Source organism: Rana temporaria, chromosome 3, assembly GCF_905171775.1.
Source record: "Rana temporaria chromosome 3, aRanTem1.1, whole genome shotgun sequence".
NCBI lineage: Eukaryota > Metazoa > Chordata > Amphibia > Anura > Ranidae > Rana > Rana temporaria.
The window spans coordinates 138,494,058-138,514,327 of record NC_053491.1 but is presented as its reverse complement, the minus strand read 5'-3'; the positions used below and the strand labels follow the sequence as shown (position 1 = coordinate 138,514,327).

General features: G+C 43.3%; 1 protein-coding gene across 1 annotated transcript in view; it reads left to right on the top strand.

The window, feature by feature from the left end:
• Nucleotides 1–2,953: 2,953 nt before the first annotated feature.
• DNAJC2 (DnaJ heat shock protein family (Hsp40) member C2) overlaps nucleotides 2,954–20,270 on the top strand; it is a 40,720-nt gene continuing 23,403 nt past the window's right edge. The window contains exons 1-9 of the mRNA XM_040343486.1: nucleotides 2,954–3,133; nucleotides 8,714–8,904; nucleotides 9,429–9,504; nucleotides 9,876–9,974; nucleotides 11,917–12,058; nucleotides 12,875–12,955; nucleotides 13,107–13,172; nucleotides 15,201–15,292; nucleotides 15,523–15,644. Of these exons, the coding sequence (XP_040199420.1) occupies nucleotides 3,076–3,133; nucleotides 8,714–8,904; nucleotides 9,429–9,504; nucleotides 9,876–9,974; nucleotides 11,917–12,058; nucleotides 12,875–12,955; nucleotides 13,107–13,172; nucleotides 15,201–15,292; nucleotides 15,523–15,644 (927 nt within the window). The 5' untranslated portion in view covers nucleotides 2,954–3,075. The remainder of the gene's footprint in view (nucleotides 3,134–8,713; nucleotides 8,905–9,428; nucleotides 9,505–9,875; nucleotides 9,975–11,916; nucleotides 12,059–12,874; nucleotides 12,956–13,106; nucleotides 13,173–15,200; nucleotides 15,293–15,522; nucleotides 15,645–20,270) is intronic.

Below are 20,270 nucleotides of genomic sequence, written 5' to 3'. Positions count from 1 at the left end.
CAGGCTTGGGGGCTAACTTAGCCTTACCAAAGACAAACCCAATGTGATTCCGACTGTTGGCGTCTGTCACCTACAGATAGGCAACCGCTGGAGGCAAGTGAGTTTTTAATATAGCATCTTGGGATGCGGATCTGATCCAAAGCCCACAAAGATTGCTTCCAGGCTTCCCATTTTTGCACTTTGTCAGAAGGAAGAGGGGTATCCCAATCCTTGACGGTTTCGGGAAAGGGGAAACTGGGAAGAAAAATTCAAACAGAGTGGGGGCATACTTGTCCGTAACTTCCCTTTTTGGGCGAGCGCCCAAGCCAGGCAAAACTCACCCGATCACACAAACAGGGCCCGGCAACGGGAACATCGGGTACCCCGCAGAGGACGGCATGTCCTGAGTTCGAGGAGCGGTGAATCAACAAAAATCACACAGCGAACTCACCAGCTCCTCAAGGTAGGCACGGGCCGGACTCACAAGGCGCACTCCGCCGGGCAAGACGCTTCTTCCTTCTCTTTTTTGCAGAGCCCCAAAATCCCCCAAAGCCCTACTGTTCGGGGAACCGCGGCTCGAAGAGGTGGTCAGGCAGGTCATCACCATCGATCGTGGAATCACCCGACCAGAATTCAGGGTCGGAGGAATCCTCTGCTCCAGCGGGGAGATAAGTGAAGGCCTTGAGTGGGGCAGTGGCCAGATCAAGCCGATGAGATTTCCTCCACGCTTCCCAATCGATCGGCCCGGGGAGGCCTTTCTCCGGTGGGCACACATTGAATGGAGGCTGCGCCAACCAAGACAGCCTCGTGGGTGGTCTCGGCCTGTATGTATGCCGCGCGGGCCACGCAATCACTCAATTCCTCCATCCCGTCCAACGGGCTTACCTTCTGGGGGTAGGAGATGAAGGTAGCCGGCAGCGAAACCTTATTGGACAGGACGGCGGTACTTCCAACATCCGGGGTCTCTGGATTTGAACTCAAATTCGAATAGAAAAATATTAGAATAAAATATATATATATATATATATATATATATATATATATATATATATATATATATATTTTATTATTCTACTCTTCTATTTTCTATTCGAATTTGAGTTAATTCTATATGAATTTTGAATTTCAGAAAATAGAAGATAGATAGAAGAAGCCAGGTCATATTCTATTGTATTTTATTCCATTCTATTAAATTCCATTCTGTTCTTTACTATTCTTTGATTTTCATTCTATTGTTTTATCATTTTATATTGTATTTTATCGTATTCTTTTTTAGAAATCGATTTATATTTTTTAGATTTTGATTCAAATTTGCTTTCAATTTTCATTCGAATTTGTTTTCGAATCGAATTGTTTTCTAATTCGATTCGAATAGAATTTGTTTTCGAATCCGATTGAAATATTATCGAATCCGGTCGAAATATTTTCGAATTCAACCGGATTTTTCAAAATTCGGTCGAATACGAACGTATTACGAAAACGAATTTAACACATGTAACGAATCTAACTTAACGAAATTAATTAAATAACTAATTAAAACGAAACAAAATGAAACAAATTTTTCCCTTTTGCACATGCCTATAGTGACCCTTTAAGGTAAATATTAAGGTAAAAAAACATATTTTTGTTATTTTCGATATAATAAGGTCAAATTATTTAGTCACATCACCCCCTGCCTCCATCCCCTTCTGCCACCAACACCCCCTGCCTCCATCCCCTTCTGTCACCAACACCCCCTGCCTTCACCCCCCTCTGCGTTGCCAAAATCTCCCCCTGTCTCCAATCTCCCCCTGCCTCCATTGCCCCCTGCGGTGCCACCGCAGCCACCATCACCCCCTGCCTCCAATCTCCCCCTGCCTCCATCGTCCCCCTCTGCGGTGCCATCATCACCCCCTGCCTCTATCACCTGATGTCACTGTCGGCTGGGCTGTCTGTCACTCTGTCCGTCCCGACTCCCCTGTGAACTTTGTTTTGCCTGGATGCAGCAGGCTCCTCCATTCTGCCGCCGCCGCGTGCTGCTTTGCCTCCGAGTCCTGACTCCTGCTCCAGTGCTGTGCTCCTCTGTATGCGCAGTTCCAAGCCGAACCGATCTTGGCTATTTTTACTGGCACATTCCCGCAACCACGGACATTTACGGACGGGGAAAAAAGTGCCAGACGGTTGTCAACACTGCCTTACACACCACTTTAACCTACAGGTAGGCCTATAATAAGGCTTACCTGTAGGTACTGGAAATATCTCCTAAACTTGCATGGTTTAGGAGATATTTACCATATACGCTTGCGCCGACATCATCGGCACATGCGCACTGAAGGAAGGGCATGATCGTGCCGTTTATAAAGGCTCTGTGTCATGGCCGTCGGCTCCCGCTCACATGCGCGGGGGTGATCTCATGCGACACTGGCCAGTCACAGAGCCGGTGTCCACAGCCCCCGAAGGAAGAGATGTGAAGATGGACAATTTTCAGGTCTCGGGGAAACCTTACTATTTCCAACTCATCAGGGGTCAATAGGAACAATGCCCCTCATACTGGTAGATAGATAGATCAGACCAAAGTGAGGGACAAATGAGGAGGAAAGAGGGACAGATGGACATTTCTCCAAATCGGGGACATTCCCTCGAAATCAGGGACAGTTGGGAGCTCTTCTCTATAAAATTAGGTGTTTTGTAGTCCATAGAGAGAGAAGGGAATAATGCTAACTGATAACAGTCCAGAGACAGAATACAAGAATTCATTGGCACACAAGATTTCAGTCATTTTTGGTGCTTCTGGAACAGATAAAATAAAACACTTTATTACGTTTTTATGAGTAAATAAGAGCCATGTATTGTTGGGATTTACACACATTGTAAACTGGGCTTTGCCAGCACACTGCAGTGTGGGTGTGAAGTCTAATACTGAGTAGTGTACTGAGCAGGCTGGGACGGTGATTACTGGCGGATAGGATTAGCCGGGTCGGTGGTGTCCGGGGGACACGATTAGGTGTGACACACTGGTGACCTGGAAGTGCTCGCTCTTCCTCCATGCGGCTTTGTGGGTGAGTGCCGGGAGAAGAAGCTCAGTCTTCCGCTGTGTAGTGTCCTCAGGCCGGAGTCATGCTACTGGAAGCGCTGCCCGAACTCAGCACCGGAGTGACCCGGTCCCTGTGTGCAGGTGAGTGGGCCCGGGGAGGGAGCGGTGTACATGGACGCAGTGTATGCTCTATGTATATGTTCTCATATAGCAATGGCAGCCCTGCAGAGGAAACATGACTGTGTGTGCCTGTAGGGGGACCCTCTCTCCTGGATTGTATACACAGTGCACTGTAATGTGGGCTTGTGCAGTTTTCCATTCAGTGTGTCATTGGACCCTGTTGTTGGGGCTCCATTCACATCTATGCATGTACAATAGTGTATGCACTTTGGTGTGTTGTGTTTAGGGAAGCCCATTAATTTCAATAGGCTGCTCCACCCATCACAATTGTACGAAAAGAAGCGCAGACATTTAATAAAATAAAAAAATCGCAACGCACTACAACACTCATCAATAAGTGGTCATGCGTTTCGATGTAATTAACCACTTAATGACCTCTTTTTCAGACTCTGTTTACAATTTTTTTACTAGAAAATTGCTTAGAACCCCCAAACGTTATTTTTTTTTTTCTAACACCCTATTGCAGTCATTGCAATACTTTGTCACATCATATTTGCTCAGCGGTCTTACAAGCGCACTTTTTTTTTTTTTAACAGTAAAGTTAGCCCAATTTTTTTTTTTTATAATGTGAAAGATAATGTTACGCCGAGTAAATTGATACCAAACATGTGATGCTTCAAAATTGCGCCCGCTCGTGGAATGGCATCAAACTTTTACCCTTAAAAATCTCCATAGGCGACGTTTAAAAAAAATCTACAGGTTGCATGTTTTGAGTTACAGAGGCGGTCTAGGGCTAGAATGATTGCTCTCGCTCTAACGATCGCGGCGATACCTCACGTGTGTAGTTTGAACACCGTTTTCATATGCGGGCGCTGCTGCACGCAAGCTCGTCGGGACGGGGCGCTTTAAAAAAAAAAAAAAAATACCTTATTTATTTTACTTTTATCTTATTGATTTTGACACTTTTTTAAAAACATTTGTGTCACTTTTATTCCTATTACAAGGGATGTAAATATCCCGTGTAATAGAAAAAAACATGACAGGTCCTATTAAAGTGGAGGTCCACCCAAAAAAAAAAAATATATGATACTTGCCAGAAAAAGCTGTTACTAGGCAGATTGTCCTAATCTGCCTCGTCCGTGGTGAGGTTTTGTGTTCTCCTCGTGTTGCCTCCTGGGAAATGGAGGCTTCTGGGACACACAGGACAGTGTGCCCATTCACAAAAAGCCACGCGACTCGCGCATGCGCTGTAGGAAACGGCTTCACTGCCTGTTTCCCTTAGTGAGGATGCAGGGGGCCAGTCCGAGGGACGGATCGGCCTCGGCCGGCCGACATCGCAGGCAAGTGTGCTTATTAAAAGTCAGCAGCTACAGTGTTTGTAGCTGCTGACTTTTAAGTTTTTTGTTTTTTTTGTACCGCCGAACCTCCGCTTTAAATATGAGATCTGGGGTCAAAAAGACCTCAGATCATGATTTGGACTAAAATGTAATAAAAATAAAAATTTTATTTGAAAAAATTACAACAATAAAATGGGCCTTTAAGAGCTATGGGCGGGAGTGACGTTTTGACGTTGCTTCCGCCCTGCTATGGTATGGAGACGGGTGGGGGGCCATCTTACCCTCACCTCGTATCCATACCCAGGAGTCAGGACCGATTGCCTCCAACGCTACTGATGGCTCCGGCGGCGGAGGCTGGGGGGGGGCGGGCCTCTCCCGCCGCCAATAACGGTGATCTCGTGGCGAATCCACCGCAGAGACCACCATTATCGTAAACCGGACCGCCCGCTGAAAAGGTGGATACCTCGGTTATGGCAGAAGCTAATTCAAAGTGCAGAATTTATAAAGCTTGTCAGGAAACGGGATGGAGAGCTCTGGGAGCTGATTGGAGGCAAGAGACACACCTTTTTCCCCACACAGCTCACAGGAGCAAAGCTGGAGACCCCTCCCCTGTCACCATTTTTCTCTTTTACAAGGCCATTGTTAAATGGCTAAGGCCATATTCCCTTGAATGAAATTGAACCTAAAGGTGGAAAAAAATGCTGACGTTCTAAAGGACCTGTCATGCTGTTTTGTTATCGCAAGGAATACTTGCATTCCTTTCAAAGCAATACGTTTTTTCTTTTTTTTTTCTTTTTTTAAGGGACAGTGTAAAAATGCAATAAAAAAAAAAAGTGTCTCTAAACTGGTAACCTGTAGAAATGTTTAAATCATCACCAATGGAGCCTTTTAAGTAGTAGCCATTTCAATGAGTGTGCAGTTTTAAAGCGTGACATGTCCGGTGTCTCTTTATTTGGCAAAACATCATCTTTTATATTATACAAATAAATGGGGTATATATTACAGGTTTTTAAAAATTCATTAAAGTGTATTTGTTTCACCAAAAAAATTGTGTTTGAAAAAACACTACACAGAAACCGTGTTACCTAAAAAATTGCAACAACTGTCATTTTATTCTCTAGGGTAACTGCTAAAAAAAATATATGTGTGTGTTTGGGGGTTCCAAATCCTTTTCTAGCACACAATACAGATTTATACTTGTAAACTACTAATGTCAGAAAAAGGCCTGGTCAGCAAGTGGTTAAAAAAAGTAAATAAGTGAGTTTTTCTACTTTGGAGGTGGGAGGAATACAGTGAAGCAAAGTCATTTTGATGAGTGGAGGTGCACTCTAAGTTCAGGTGACCTCCCAAGCCTTTCAGTATTAAATACCTAACTCGGTAAGGCTTCTTTCAGACTTGTTACTACTTGCCACCCTCTGGGGGGAAAAAAGCAATCCACAGCCGAACACTCTTTAGGGGGCCAGTATAGCAGTGTCTGACGGGCTTCTGCCTTCTGAATGCATGTGTTTGTTTTTCCTTTTTAATTGGTTGGAGGAATATAGCCCACTACATTTCGCTTCCAGTGACCCTGTCATTAGAGAAATATGAAAGCTGCCATTGCTTGACTATTATGCTGGCTTACTGGATTTCAATTGTTTCAATTAGATTTCGCTGGAAAAATGAGTGAAAGCTGTAAATCTGGGGTGAAAATATTTGTAAATAGATCATTTTAAGTCACTTACCTGGAACAAATATGTAAACCAGAGAAGTCAAAAGGCCTTATGTGTAGACTTTCTTTTAGTCAGTGATTAAAATGGTTAAAATTAGTGGGTTGATATGGCAGTCTGGATAACTAGTATTTCATAAGGAGAGGTCAGCAATTTTAGCCAATATATTTCTCCTGTGCTTTCTTTCAGATATTTCACTGCAGCAGGGGAGATCAGTTGTGCAAGTAGTGATTAGAGCTCCAAAAGTCACAATCTGGTCTCCCGACACACATTTAGGGATGATATACAATAATCCTAAGGCTGGGTTCACACTACTACACTACTTTGATCCTACTTTGCTCTGCTACATTGGTCCTACATTTATCCTACATTGGTCCTACATCCATCCTACTTTCATGAACAGGATACTACTTTGGTCCGACTTCAATGATATTCAATGGGCCTGAAGTAGGATCAATGTAGGACCAAAAGTAGTACAGGGAGCATTTTCAAAGTCGGACCGACTTGTGTAGGACGCTACAAGACGCTCTCATAGGGAAACATTGAACACAGAGCAAAGTAGGATGAAAGTAGTGTAGTAGTGTGAACCCAGCCTAAACCAGCATGTAGGGATTTGTAGGTACCACCTGCTAAAGAAATCCTGTGCACAGATTACAAGTCCCTCTCTTTTCACTGAGCGAGGAGGGGCTTGTGCAGCGCAGCGGTCTCCTATGGAGAGATCTGATAAAAACGGACAGCATGTCCGTTTTCATCAGATCTCATCCAATCCGCCATTAACGGATGGGAACGTATCGCCATCCGTCTGATTTTGGCGGACATGTCTTCACTGACATCCGACGCTCCATAGGATTGCATGGAGCGGCCTTTCAGGTCTGCCTACAAAACTGACAGGTGCACAAGAGCGGTCCGAACGTGTGAAAGGGGCCTTACACTTTAAAAGTAAGCTGAGTGGGGAATCTCCATCTATATATGATGATATGGTCATGTAGTGCCTTTGTAATGGTCAGAAATGTCTTTCTATTTTGAATGGTGGTTTGAGATAAATTTGGCATAGAGAGCGACCCCAGCAAATTGGTCTGGGAGTTTAAGGGTTTTCCTAGCTGCTTGAATGGTCTTTTCCTTGACATGGAAGTAGTGGAGACTGGCCAGCACATCCCTGGGTGCTGTATCTGCCAGGTAATCCGGTTTGGACAACCTGTGGGTTTCTGTCACTGATGAGCTCCTATATAAATCAGGAACCAGACACTGTAGCAGTTTCTGTTGGTAACTTTGCAGCCCAGAGGCAGAAATTTTGTTTTTCAGAGATTTCACAGAATTTAATATTATTCCCTCTAGACCTACATTGGGTATAGAAAAAGCCTCAAATGAAGACAGATGCAGTTTTTGTTTTATCCAGCTGTATTTACTCCGTGCAACTTATAACATCCAAGTGAAAGATATAACACCAACATGGCCAAAAAAATTGTAACCCCTCTTATGTCAGTGTTTTATTGGACCACCTTTTGCTTTAATTGCAGCCTTTAGTCTGTTGGGATGTGTCTCTAACTTTTCACATCTAGACTTTGCAATATTTGCCCACTCTTAGTTGCAGCACTGCTCAGGTTCAGTTAGAGACTGACACAGGCTGGTTAGAAGCCTGAAAGTTCTTCAGGGGGTTCTGCAGGGAGGGTGAAGGTGGCTGCACTGTCCCTCATCATCATGATTCCCTTGTTATAGCTTTTTTATTTTAGCTGGGCTTCTGGCAGTGGGGCTATCAGGTGGGGAGAATTCACCAAGAGGCTACGATGGCAAATCGCTGTGCATGTGGAGGAAGCTGAGCTGCTGGAATCAGAAGCCAAGTCTTTCTGCAGCATGGGACACATGGCAGGTTCAGCGCCATCTTGGGTTTCTGACTCAAGCACAGGGGAGAAAAATTCTGTTACCTTCTGTGGCATTCACCGCTGGGAGCCCCGCTTTGGCGCTGTCGGGTAGGAATAGCTCTACCCAGAGAGGTGAAATGCCGGTGCCTCTGTTGCTTGTATTGGACGCTCTGCAGGTCTGAGACCCAGAGCTCCTCAGACCTCGTCTTTCTCGGAAGCCATAACACTTTGGATCACCCACCCTGAACAATAATTTAGCACGTAAAGTCAGAGCTACCAATATGAATTTTTTAAATTGGTTGATCGTTATAACAGCCAGGCAATTGGCATTGTCAGAAATAGAAATTGCTTCACCGAATGAGATGGCGGTCAAGAGAAAATTTATCCCAGAATAGTAAAAGAACAAAATTACACATGTGCACATTGTTTTCTGAATATTATGCTCTAAACAATTGAATCTTTAGAGAAGAGTAGCGATTGGTTGGTAAATCCTGTTTCGGTGACTTAATACTCTCCTCATCTGTTGACATCACTGATGTTGGCAAAATAATGGCTTAAAACTGCCAGTAAAGAGAGCGCGTATGTGTTGCCCGCACGCGTGTATGTAGTGTGAATGACTTTCACTGTCAAAATAAAACTGCTTTTCATCCAGAATGCAGTTATATTTTTGATTTTAATGTTGGTCTTTTATCATGGCAGCCTCACTGCTCTGTCAAGTTGAACCTGTGGGCCGATGGTTTGAAGCCTTCATCAAACGTAGGAATAGAAATGTGTCCGCATCATTCCAGGAGCTGGAGGATGAAAAGGAATCCTCTGAAGAGTCAGAGGATGAAGAGTTTCAGCTGGAGGAGTTTGCACTACTGAAATCACTTGATCCCAAGGACTGGAAGGTTTGTACCCTTTTACATGAGTGCTTCCCAATAAATAGAAATAAACGCGGTACAGGAGAGGTTGCATCTGCAACACCACCCAAATCCTTTGTGGCAGTTTTGTATGTTTCCTTAAAATATGAATTGCTCCTCTACAGGGCTGGCAATCTATCTCAAACAGACTATTTGGTGTTGGCCTACTGCTATGGCCATTCTCCATTAGTCTCCTTATTATTTTCCTTAAATTTCTATTTTATTGTAACAAATTTTAGAATCCAGGTGCCAGTGAGTGACAATATTGTTACATATTTGCAGCAGTGGGTTGGAGATGCAAACTGTTGTATGGAAATTTCTTCATTGGATTCTCCCAAAAATATAGCTAGAGGGAGAGTCGGCCTACCAGTTAGAACAAGCAATGGAAAAAGGACATTGGCATTGAATCAGACTTTAAATTATTCATTAAGCTTATTTGTAATAGTAATGGTCCTGAACATCTGAGTGTGACGTAATAGTAAAGCTGTGCACTTTTATTTACATCTAAATAGAACCAGGATCATTATGCTGTACTTGGACTGGCAAAACTGAGGTACAAGGCCACACAGAAACAGATCAAAGCTGCACGTAAGTACCTTAAAATAATCCTTTCCTAACAATATCTAAATCTGCAATATCAATGTAGAGGAATTACCCTCCTCTTCCAGCACACGCCTCTTGGTGATTTTGTGACCTCCCAAAACTGGAATTCTCTCATATGTATTGTTGCAGGGATACAAATTTTTGATTTGTGTAGAAAGTTAAATTCTTTGTATAAATACACTTCGGTTTTGGGGTCTCCATGATCAATATACTTTTTCCTTACAGCATTGTCATTGCAGATGCAATGTATATTCCCTTTTTAGAGTAATTCAGTATTCTTTAATAGATATTAATATCTTTTTAATTCATCCACTGAAACAGTCACTGCACTTTTCATAAACATTTACATTTACTAGATAAAGCAATGGTTCTGAAACATCATCCTGACAAGAGAAAAGCTACTGGAGAACAGATAGTTGAAGGCGACAATGACTATTTTACCTGTATAACTAAAGGTAAGAATAATGGTAAAACTTTACTGAAACTTAAGGGACATGGCCATCCAAAACCGATGCCTATAAAATGCACATTTTGATTGCATGCTCATGACTGCATGGCTTTTTATTCATAATCTGTGTTCTGTGATTTATTAAAGGGGTTGTAAACCCTTGTGTTTTTTTCACCTTAATGCATCCTATGCGCTTGATTGGATAGATAGTGGCACAGCCATTGGCTCCCGCAGCTGTCAATCAAATCCAATGGTGGCGGGGCAGAGTCATACATGCAGCGGCTATGGACGCCGAATGAATGACTCGGGAGCTTGCCTGCAAGGTAATTCCCCTGGGAGAGCTTCTCCTAGGGGGTTATCTGATGCGGGGAGGAGCTGCAGAGGGACCCCAGAAGACATGTTTCAGGGCCACTGTGTGCACGAGCTGCACAGTGGAGGTATGACATGTTATTAAAAAAAAAAAAAAAAAAAACACAATCCTTTTACTATCACTTTAAGTCCTACTTTTTTGTATATAGAAACACAAAAGTGAATTTTGGATTTTTAAAACTTCTTTTTTTTTTTAAGAATCATACTTGCCTAGGTGGTTACAGCAACGGTCCACCACATGCTCTAAGACTAAGAACCGAACCATCAAAGACCACTGATCGCCGGTTCTCAGTGCTTCATGAGCAGAGAGCAGGTGACTGTCAGTCACTGGCTCTCTTCTCTAAACCTTCCCCTGCCCTCCTGAAAGAGAGTATTTGAAACGCGTCAAGTTTGCATGTGGATGGAATCATACATCTGTGTGAACCAAAAATAGACATGTTTTATTCCCTGCAGTATCTTCTGCTTCTGTGTTTTTAATCTATGTTTTATAATACAATTTCTTGATTTTATGGTGGTGTTATTGATTTATCTTTGTGTCTAGACAAAATTCACGACTATCCAATTTTTTCTGTTATGTACACTTGTGAGGTAGACACATAGCAGGCACTGTCCTTCTGATAATAAATCTCATGAGACTAACAGTCGGAGGCAGCAGGTGCCTTAGATGATCTTGCACCACAGATATCCTGCTATGAGAGTGTAAGTAGAGGAGTGCACTGGCACTCTCATACTGGAATATGCACTGCTATTTACTAAGTACCACTTCCAGTTAGTTTTTTTAGTTTTTTTTTTATAATTTGGCCAGCCCTTGTTAAAAGTGGCTTTTGCGGCACTAATCATCACGTCTCGCACAGACTCGCTGCTCTTCCTTCTTGGGTCTCCTGGGTGGAATTGGGCTTTAGGTTATAATAGCTTGTGATTACTTGCCTGCTTCTGATGGCCAGCTGAATATTAGTCCATATAACAGATATTCAGCTGTAGTGTCTGCAGTGTACGTGTTGACAAGATGCTCTGCCTTGCAGTACACAGATAATGCATTGTCCAAACCTGGCACATATGTTGACCAGGTGAAGATTGTGCTGTACAGTGCTTTTCGAGGAGGCAATAAAGACTGCATTCAGCCATTGGTTGTTTGTACTGCATTAACCTAGTAGTTGTGTTGCAGAATACATTGCTGCAAGTCTTTGCAGATCCCTTGTCGGGTAGATGTCTTTGCCTATTGTTCACTGTAAGACCTCAGCCTGTTAGTAGGTACCCCGAGCAAGGAATGAGGAGCTCAACAGAGGAATGGAAGGATACGGTGAGGGGGGGGGGGGGAGAGTATTTGATCCCCTGCTGATTTTGTACGTTTGTCCACTGACAAGGAATGATCAGTCTATCAGTCAATTGATTTGCATTTTAATGAGTGAAATAAGTATTTTAAGAAAACTCTTATATTAAGTAATAGGAAGTGGAAACAATTGTTGTTTATTTGCTGATGGCTTCATACAGTTAAATGACAGTCAAACTTCCAATTTTGCAGATGAGCAGCACAACAGTTATCACAACTTCTAGTTACAGAACTGTTTTTTGTTTTTTAGCATATGAAATTTTATCTGACCCTATGAAGAGAAGAGCATTTAACAGTGTTGATCCTACCTTTGACAATTCGGTACCTTCAAAGGGTGAGGGGAAAGACAACTTCTTTGATGTATTTTCTCCAGTGTTTGAGAGAAATAGCAGGTAAGCTATTCCTTTGTAATATACTTCATTTATTAAGTGCCCATGTCTATTCCCTGTAAACTTGAAATGTGTAAACATAATATTTTGATGCCAAAAAAAGTTTTTTACTCTTTTTTTCACCTCCAATTAGTGCCGGTTCACACAGGGGCAACCCGACTTGCAGTGCGACTATGCAAGTAGTGGCGGCTTGCAAAATGACTTCTGTATAGAAGTCAATGCAAGTCGCCCTGAAGTCATCCCAAAGTCGTACAGGTTACCATTTTCTAAGTAGAAAGTGACTTGAGTTGCTCCTATTAGAACGGTCCCATTGTACAGAGCGGAGCGCGACTTGTCAGGTGGCCAAGTCGCCTGACAAGTTGCCCCTGTGTGAACCGGCACTAACAAAAACCTGACATTATGTTTATAAAATCCTGTACCAATTTCAGTCTCGCTACAATGTGTGTTTTTTTTTTTTTTTAACAAGAAATCACTACAGTATTGTGTTTAATTTCATCGTGTTACAAAGAGTTTAATAAATCATAAGGATCTCAGGATTCTCTTCCAAGTACTGTGACCTTGTACATTTACTCAGTTTGAAGCGTGTATTCATATGGTGAATTCTTATGTTTATAATTTTTCAGTAAGAAGTAGTGTGTGTGTGTATATATATGTTATATATGTTATATATGTGTGTGTATATATATATATATATATATATATATATATATATATATATTTTTTTTTTTAATTGTATACTTTTTGAATACTGGTAATACAGTTAATGTTTTGTCATTTTATTTCAATGGATGTTTTACTGAGCCATTTCTCCGTTTTTAGGTGGTCAAATCAGAAAAATGTTGCCAAACTTGGTCACATGAACACATCAATTGAAGATGTAGATACATTTTATTCCTTCTGGTATGTTTAATTTTCATTATATTGGTATTTTTATTTTTTGTTCCTACTGTTTGGGATATCAAGAACGATGGATATAGAATATATATATATATATATATATATATATATATTATAAAAATTGCATTGGATTTATACTCGTTTTGTCTTGAAGGTACAACTTTGATTCATGGAGAGAATTTTCTTATTTGGATGAAGAAGAAAAAGAAAAGGCTGAATGGTAATGTTGTGTTTATGATCTGAGCTGGCCTAAATAGTGCCCATTGTAAAGATAGTGCTGAAATACAAGCCCTTTCCCTAAAGCATTTAAGGCCAGATCACAACCCTATACCAGTAACTGGTTTTGTTTTAACTGGGAAGTAAAATGGCTACCCTGAAATGTTATTTTGTTATGAAATATTTTTTTTGATTCGTACAGCCGAGCCAACTTGCCACTGTTATAACTGATTTGGCTGGTTGGCAACCGGTTAATAGAATGTTTGATATGATATGCACACAGTGTCTAATATAATGCTTAATTTAAAGGCTGAGTTCACCCTAAGGAACATGTTGCACCCGTATTTAGGGTGTAACACATAACATGTTTCTAAGCACCCACTTCCAATCCTCATAAACATTCTCATTCCCTCTGACAGTGTGCAGGGGGTTCTTCTCCCACACAGGCACTGTGACAATTAAAATTTGGTGCTGCATCATTCATTCACAGACATGGACAGCTGATGGACTTGTAGTTCTCAATGGACTGCGAGTATGGTAAACTTGAACTTCTTCCAGCTTTCTAACTGAAAGTTTGTGCAAAAGTGCAGGCAGAGAGCTGAAGGAAGTGTCTGCAGGAGTTACAACCACCATCCACTGATTGCAGGGGCGATGCTCTGCAGGCTTCTGTGAGGGGAAAAAAATGCACATTTCTCTCCTGCAGAAATATGTGCATTTAATGTTGTGTGTTTTTTTTTTTTTTTTTTTTTTTATATAAAGGTGAACTTAGCCTTTAAGAAACACAGTAATGATATGCACACTGCACATACTGGCATACACACACACTATGCCTAGTGGAATGCTTATACTAACACCTTCCCACCCGGCCTATAGCAGAATGACGGCTAGTGGTGACTTTGCCATCCTGACTGTATGCCATTTGATGATCTTCGCATCGCACTGCTCATGCACGCTCCCAGAGGGGCACACAGCACAGCGATCAGTGGTGAGTTGTGTTCCTCAGACATAGTGCATCCCCGATCAAGGTAAAGAGCCAATGACATTGGCTCTTTACCATGTGATCAGCTATGTCCAATAGCATGTAAACAAATGCCGGTTATCCGCTTTCCCTTTCCTCTGTGCTGTCAGTGTCCAGAAAGGAAAGCCGATAATCGGCGACATTTTCACTGATTATCGGGGCACTGACTATCAGTGCCACCTCATCGGTGCCCATCAATGGAGCCTCATTAGTGCACATCAGTGAAGAACTTATTTGCAAAATCAAAATTTCATTTAGCAAAAAATAAAAAAACGGTGATTAAATGGCACCAAAAAAAAGCTCCATTTGTGTGAAAAAAATTATGATAATTTCGTATGGGTAAAATGTTGCACAACTGCGCAGTTTTCATTTAAAGTGAGACATCACTGAAAGCTGAAAATTGGCCTGGGCAGGAAGGGGGTGAAAGTGCCCGGTGTTGAGGTGGTTAATGAGTATCTTCTGTCCCCCCCCCCCCCCCCCTGAAGTCAGCAGCTACAAAAATAAAAAAATAAAAGACAATTACCTGTCCAGGGATCCAGTGCTGTCCTCTCCTGGGCCAGCTCCTTCCTGGTTTTTGGGTCCCCAACTCCCCGTCATGTTGTGACTCCTTGCGTCTTTCCACTGCACATGCGTGACCTGTGCTTTGTGAATGGTGAATTTGGGTAAAGTTCCACTTTTAAAGCTATTGGAATGCATTTAGGTAAAAAATGTTTAGGCTTTACAACCACTTTAAGGACCCACTAATATTACCAGTCTACTGGGACACACTTTTATCATACACACTGTGCCAACTGAAATGCTTAGATGAACAAAACACAGACCGCTTTATGTAAACGTACTTCTAATGATGATTGGATTTTTGTCTGTTCATTGTGTTGCATGAAGTACTTCTTGTTAGCCCTTTACAAATAAAATTGTGCTGTTTGTTAAACTCTGCTTTGCATTGTTTGTGGGTACCAGTAATTTCTCATAAGCACTAACATCACTTTTTTTTCTTTATTAAACTGTTCTCAGCCGTGATGAGAGGAGGTGGATTGAAAAACAGAATCGAGCTGCCCGAGCACAGAGGAAAAAAGAAGAGATGATTAGGATAAGAACATTAGTTGGTAGCTACCTTCTTTTTTTTTTTCCAATATGTTTACATTTTTACAAGGAAATTAGTGTAGTTTTGCCATTCCGGCATTTTTAGTATAAAGGTGTTTTTTATGTGCTCAACAGGCCACTTTAGTAAATGGATAATATACAAGAAAAAAGTTCTCTTATATATTTTATTATAGATATGCTGTCACTTGAATGTGCATGAGTTTCTATAACTGCTGGTCTTTAATGTCTATAGATAATGCATATAGTGGTGACCCTAGAATAAAGAAGTTCAAAGAGGAAGAAAAGGCAAGGAAAGAAGCAGAGAAGAAGGCTAAAGTAGATGCCAGGAGAAAAGAACAGGAAGATAAGGAAAAGGTATATGTGGATTGTACAAACTCGAGCTGAAAAGTATTTATGGCATTTTTCTCCACTATTGTTGAGAAAAAAACATTCCCCCTCTGGGTGATCAATGTACATGGCAAGGGTTATAACAAACTTTGTTGAAGATTCCTACCTTTTTGTTCTGAAGAAATGTGTGTTTCTCTGTGCCTCTGTTCTGAGTAAGTCTAATTGGAGTGGTTTCATAATTAAAGGGGTTGTAAAGGAATTTTTTTTTTTCATATTAAGCATCCTTTACCTGCAGACATTCCTCTTTTCACTTCCTCATTGTTCGTTTTTGCTCAGAAGTTGCTCTATTTCTTCTCTGTTCTGTTCACTTCCTGCTTGTCTGATTTTACTGACCACCGTGATGGGAGGCTTTACTGCGGTGGTCAGTAACGTGCTCACCCCCTCCTGGGAACTACATCTGTGTGGCAGGACGCTCTCTACGTGTTAGAGACTTCAAGGAGGTGTGAATTACTGGGCGTGCTGCAAATAATACTGGGAAATGTAGTTCTTACATGAACGAGCGATGAAAACCAGGAAGTGAATGAGAGAACAGAAACTAGAACGCCGGAGGTGATATAGATGAAGGAATTTAATAGGTATTTACTCGTTTTTTTAACAGAATCATTACACTATTCTGTCTGTCTACCTTGCAGACATTAATTTTAGGCACTTTTTTTTTTTTCCTTTAGTGACCCTTTAACTGTTAGGTGTGGAGCTACAGAGCACTAATGAGGAAATCTGCTGGGCCTGCATCCCTTTAGACGGGTTCCTATTGAAAGTATCTCTCCAAAAATGAAATTTTTGTTGCAGGTGGTGCCTGAAATCTGACTTTTATCTTAGGCTGATTTCTGTGAAAATTGGTTAGCCAATCACACAAGCAGGAAATTGTTTCTGGGGAGTGGTCAGTAAACATTCTGTGTACAGAAAACTCCAGGTAGCCATATTGCAATGTATTCTCAGGAAATGCCATTGGCTGAAGATTGAAAAGGAAAGGTCATTTTTAATTGCAATCATTTACAAAATGATTAGTGTCGCAATCGTATGCGCTATATTTTTTCTTTGCTATTTCCCCCCCCCCCCCCCCCCCACGAAAGTAGAGTTACCCTTTTTAAAGATGCTTTTGTTAAACGTTTTTTTTTTGTTTGTTAAAAACGCAAACAAAGGGAAACTTTGGCATACAGTAGTATACATACTGATTGGTTAGACAGACATACATTTTTCTTTATCGTACATCACGGGACACAGAGCAGCATAGCCATTACATATGGGTTATATAGTGTACCTTCAGGTGATGGACACTGGCACTCTCCGACAGGAAGTTCCCTCCCTATATAACGCCCACCCATAGTGGGAGTACCTCAGTTTTTTCGCCAGTGTCTTAGGTGTTGGTGCACGTTGAGGCTGTGCCTGTAGTAGTCCTTGGGACCAGGGCCAGCTGACCGGATCCGTCCAAGGTGCTTCATAGCCAAAGTGGACGGTACCCGGGCCCCAATTCGTGGATGGGGTTTTGCCTATAATGCCTCTGGTTTCTATACCTAGAGAATACCTGTTGCCAGTGGTGCTGTATAGGTCCAGGTGCGTGGTGTTCTTTTAAGACCCCGGTCCCTGAAGGTCTATGACCATACCCACGGTGAAGGGGGAAGATTGAGCCTCTTGCAGAGCAATACCCTGCGGCGTGGAAAGGTAAGCAGGGGGCCTACGGAACTTGGTTTGTCAGTAGGCTTCCTACAGGGGATTCTTGGGCAGCCTATTTATGCCTCTGTGCATGGGCAAAGGAGAACCACAAAGTTTTCAAACGGGATGACTCAAAGCACCCAGATATAGTTCCCCTGGCTGGGCTAGTAGGCTGCTGCTGCTTCTGTCACAAGGAGGGCCTTTTTTTGGGCATGGTGTTCCACAGAGAGGGAACGATACCATTAGGGAGACAGTTGAAAGCTTCCTTTTACCTGTGTCTGCTGCTCCAGCGTTTCAGGAGTCATGGGATTCCATTCCTGATGCTCCTCTCCACATGGCTTCCTGCTTCCCCTGGCGGCGTTTGGCGCGTGCGCTTTACTTATGTGTGTGCGCGCACGACGACGCCGCGGGGAGGGGGCGGTTGACGCCGGACGGCTCCTCCTCCCTGCACACAGGGAGGATAAATCCTGGAGGGCTGTTCAGTCTGTGAAGGCTGTGAAGGGACACGGAGCAGCGATGCTGGCTACAGCATAGGAAGGTTTGACAGAGCTTTCTGGCACAGTGACACCCGGTGGCAGTTGTTGGAAGTACACCTTACTAAAGGAGCCTCTGGCTTAAAAGTTTGCATTCAAAGCCTGTGTACTAAGCAGCGCCTTTGAACACTTAGGGTGCTCACCTAGCCCAGCATTAGGGGGTCAATACCAGACTGGTAGTTGAAGCCCTTGGGGCTCAGTATTGATTTTCCTTTTTTATAGGTTATGGGAGGTTTGGAGTCCCTCTAACATTACCCTATCCTATTGTTTCACATTTATTTGATTATATGTGTATTTCCTCCAGCTATTACAGTCAGTTGTATACTAGCGGAGTGCCTCAGAATTTGTATATTATGGCTCCTAAGGGTGCAGGTAGCGCTAAAAACGCTAAGACCGTTAAAAAACCAAAGGGTTCTCCATCAGGCTCTGAGGATATCCAAAATCCAGCGGCCCCTACTGCTCCGGAATGCCCGGAGGTTGTTGTCCTAGGTGAGCCATCAGGGTTGCTAGGTGCTACGGCTGGCCCTACTCAACCAGCTCCTTCCTATGTGACGGAAGAGATGTTGGCCTCCTTGGGTGGATTGGAAAGGAGGATGGCCGCTCTAATTACAGCATCTTTGGCAGGGAAGAAGCGGGTTAGATCCCCGTCTCCCAGGTCTGAGTCTCTGGAGGAGGATATCCTCTCCGCTGACGAATTGGAAGATCAAGGAGACCAGACTCAGGATCACCTTGACCATTTAGGTTCTGAGGATTCTACAATAGAGGAACCCTTTTCAGCTTCTCACGCAGAAAGACTGTGGGTTCAGTCCCTAACGGATATGGTGCGGTTGGCTTTTAAGATACCTGTGCCTCAGCCTCTGGCCTCCGCGGTATCCTCATTGGGCTCCCTGAAAGCGCCCCAAGCCAATTTGGTATTCCCGGTACATCCTTTGTTAAAGGACCTGATTTTCTTATCGTACATCACGGGACACAGAGCAGCATATTCATTACTATGTGGGTTATATGGAGTACCTTCAGGTGATGGACACTGGCAATCTCAAACAGGAAATGCCCCTCCCTATATAACCCCCTCCCATAGGAGGAGTACCTCAGTTTTTACGCCAGTGTCTTAGGTGTTGGTCATGGTTTAGCTTGCCTCCACATCCTTGGGATTAGGTGAGCTAACCGGTTCTGTCCAAAGGCCTCAGCGCTAAAGTGGTCAGTAACCGGGCCCCAAACCCTTGGGGTATAGCCCATAATGCTTTTCTTTTTAGAGAGCTGGACCCTGGGCCCAGAACTTAGAAACCTTTGGGGGCCTAATGTTTCTGTTGCCAGAGTGCTATATGGGCCCAGGACAGTGGATCCTTCATAGGAACCCAGGGCCTGAAGGTCTAGTACGCTACCCACGGAGATGGGGGAAGATTGGACCGCTTGCTGTGCAAAGTCCTGCGGCATGGAGCAGGTAAGAGGGGGGGCCTGCGGGACTTGGTTCGACAGCAGGCCCTCCAGGGATCTATGGGGAGGTTAGCCTGTGTATGCTCTGGCATTGGCAGTTGAGGTCACTATGTCTAAGAAAGACAGGATGGTCTGGATATTTTACCCCCCAAATATTGGATTCCCTGGTCTGTTTGCAGGTAACCATCTGACTGCGCGCTAGGTGGGTAGAGGGGGCTGTGAGCCTATACCTTTCCAGAACTTAGGTCTTAACCTACCAAAAGTTCCTACCTGGCTGGGTGTCAGGCCGCAGGCAGCTGAAGGAGGGGACTTCCCCTAGCCGCTCTGTGTCCGGTAAAGGTAAAAGCACTGACTGGATTCCCCACCAGGTTTGGTCATCAGTAGTACTGTTGTTCCCTAAACCACATATATTATCTCCTGGTTACAACAGTCAGTTGTTGTATACAGGGGTACCTCGGTATTGTACCATGGCTCCCAAAGGCTCGGGATCAAAAGGGGTCAAAAAACCAAAGGGTTCCCCCTCGGATTCTGAGGATACGAGTCAGGCTATGCCGGTACTCTCCCCACCTGTCAACCCAGTGGTGGGTGCCTTGGATGAGCCAGTAGGGGGGTCTGGTGCTGAGGCTGGCCCAGATCCACCCAACCCTGTGTTTATCACAGAGGAGATGCTAGCCGTCTCCCTAGGAGGGCTAGAGGAAAGATTGGCAGCTATGATCACCAGATCCATGCCAGGCAAGAAGCGGACTAGATCCCCTTCGCCTAAGGGTGTATCCTCGGATAATGAGGTTCTTTCCCCGGAGGAGTTAGAAGATCAGGAGGATCAATTGGACCAGAACCTAGAGGGTTCAGACGTTGAGGAATTTACTGTAGAGGAACCATTTTTAGCCTCCCAAGCGGAGAGGTTATGGATACAGTATTTGACAGACATGGTCCGTTCGGCCTTTAAGATGCCCTTACCAGGGCCTCAGCTTCC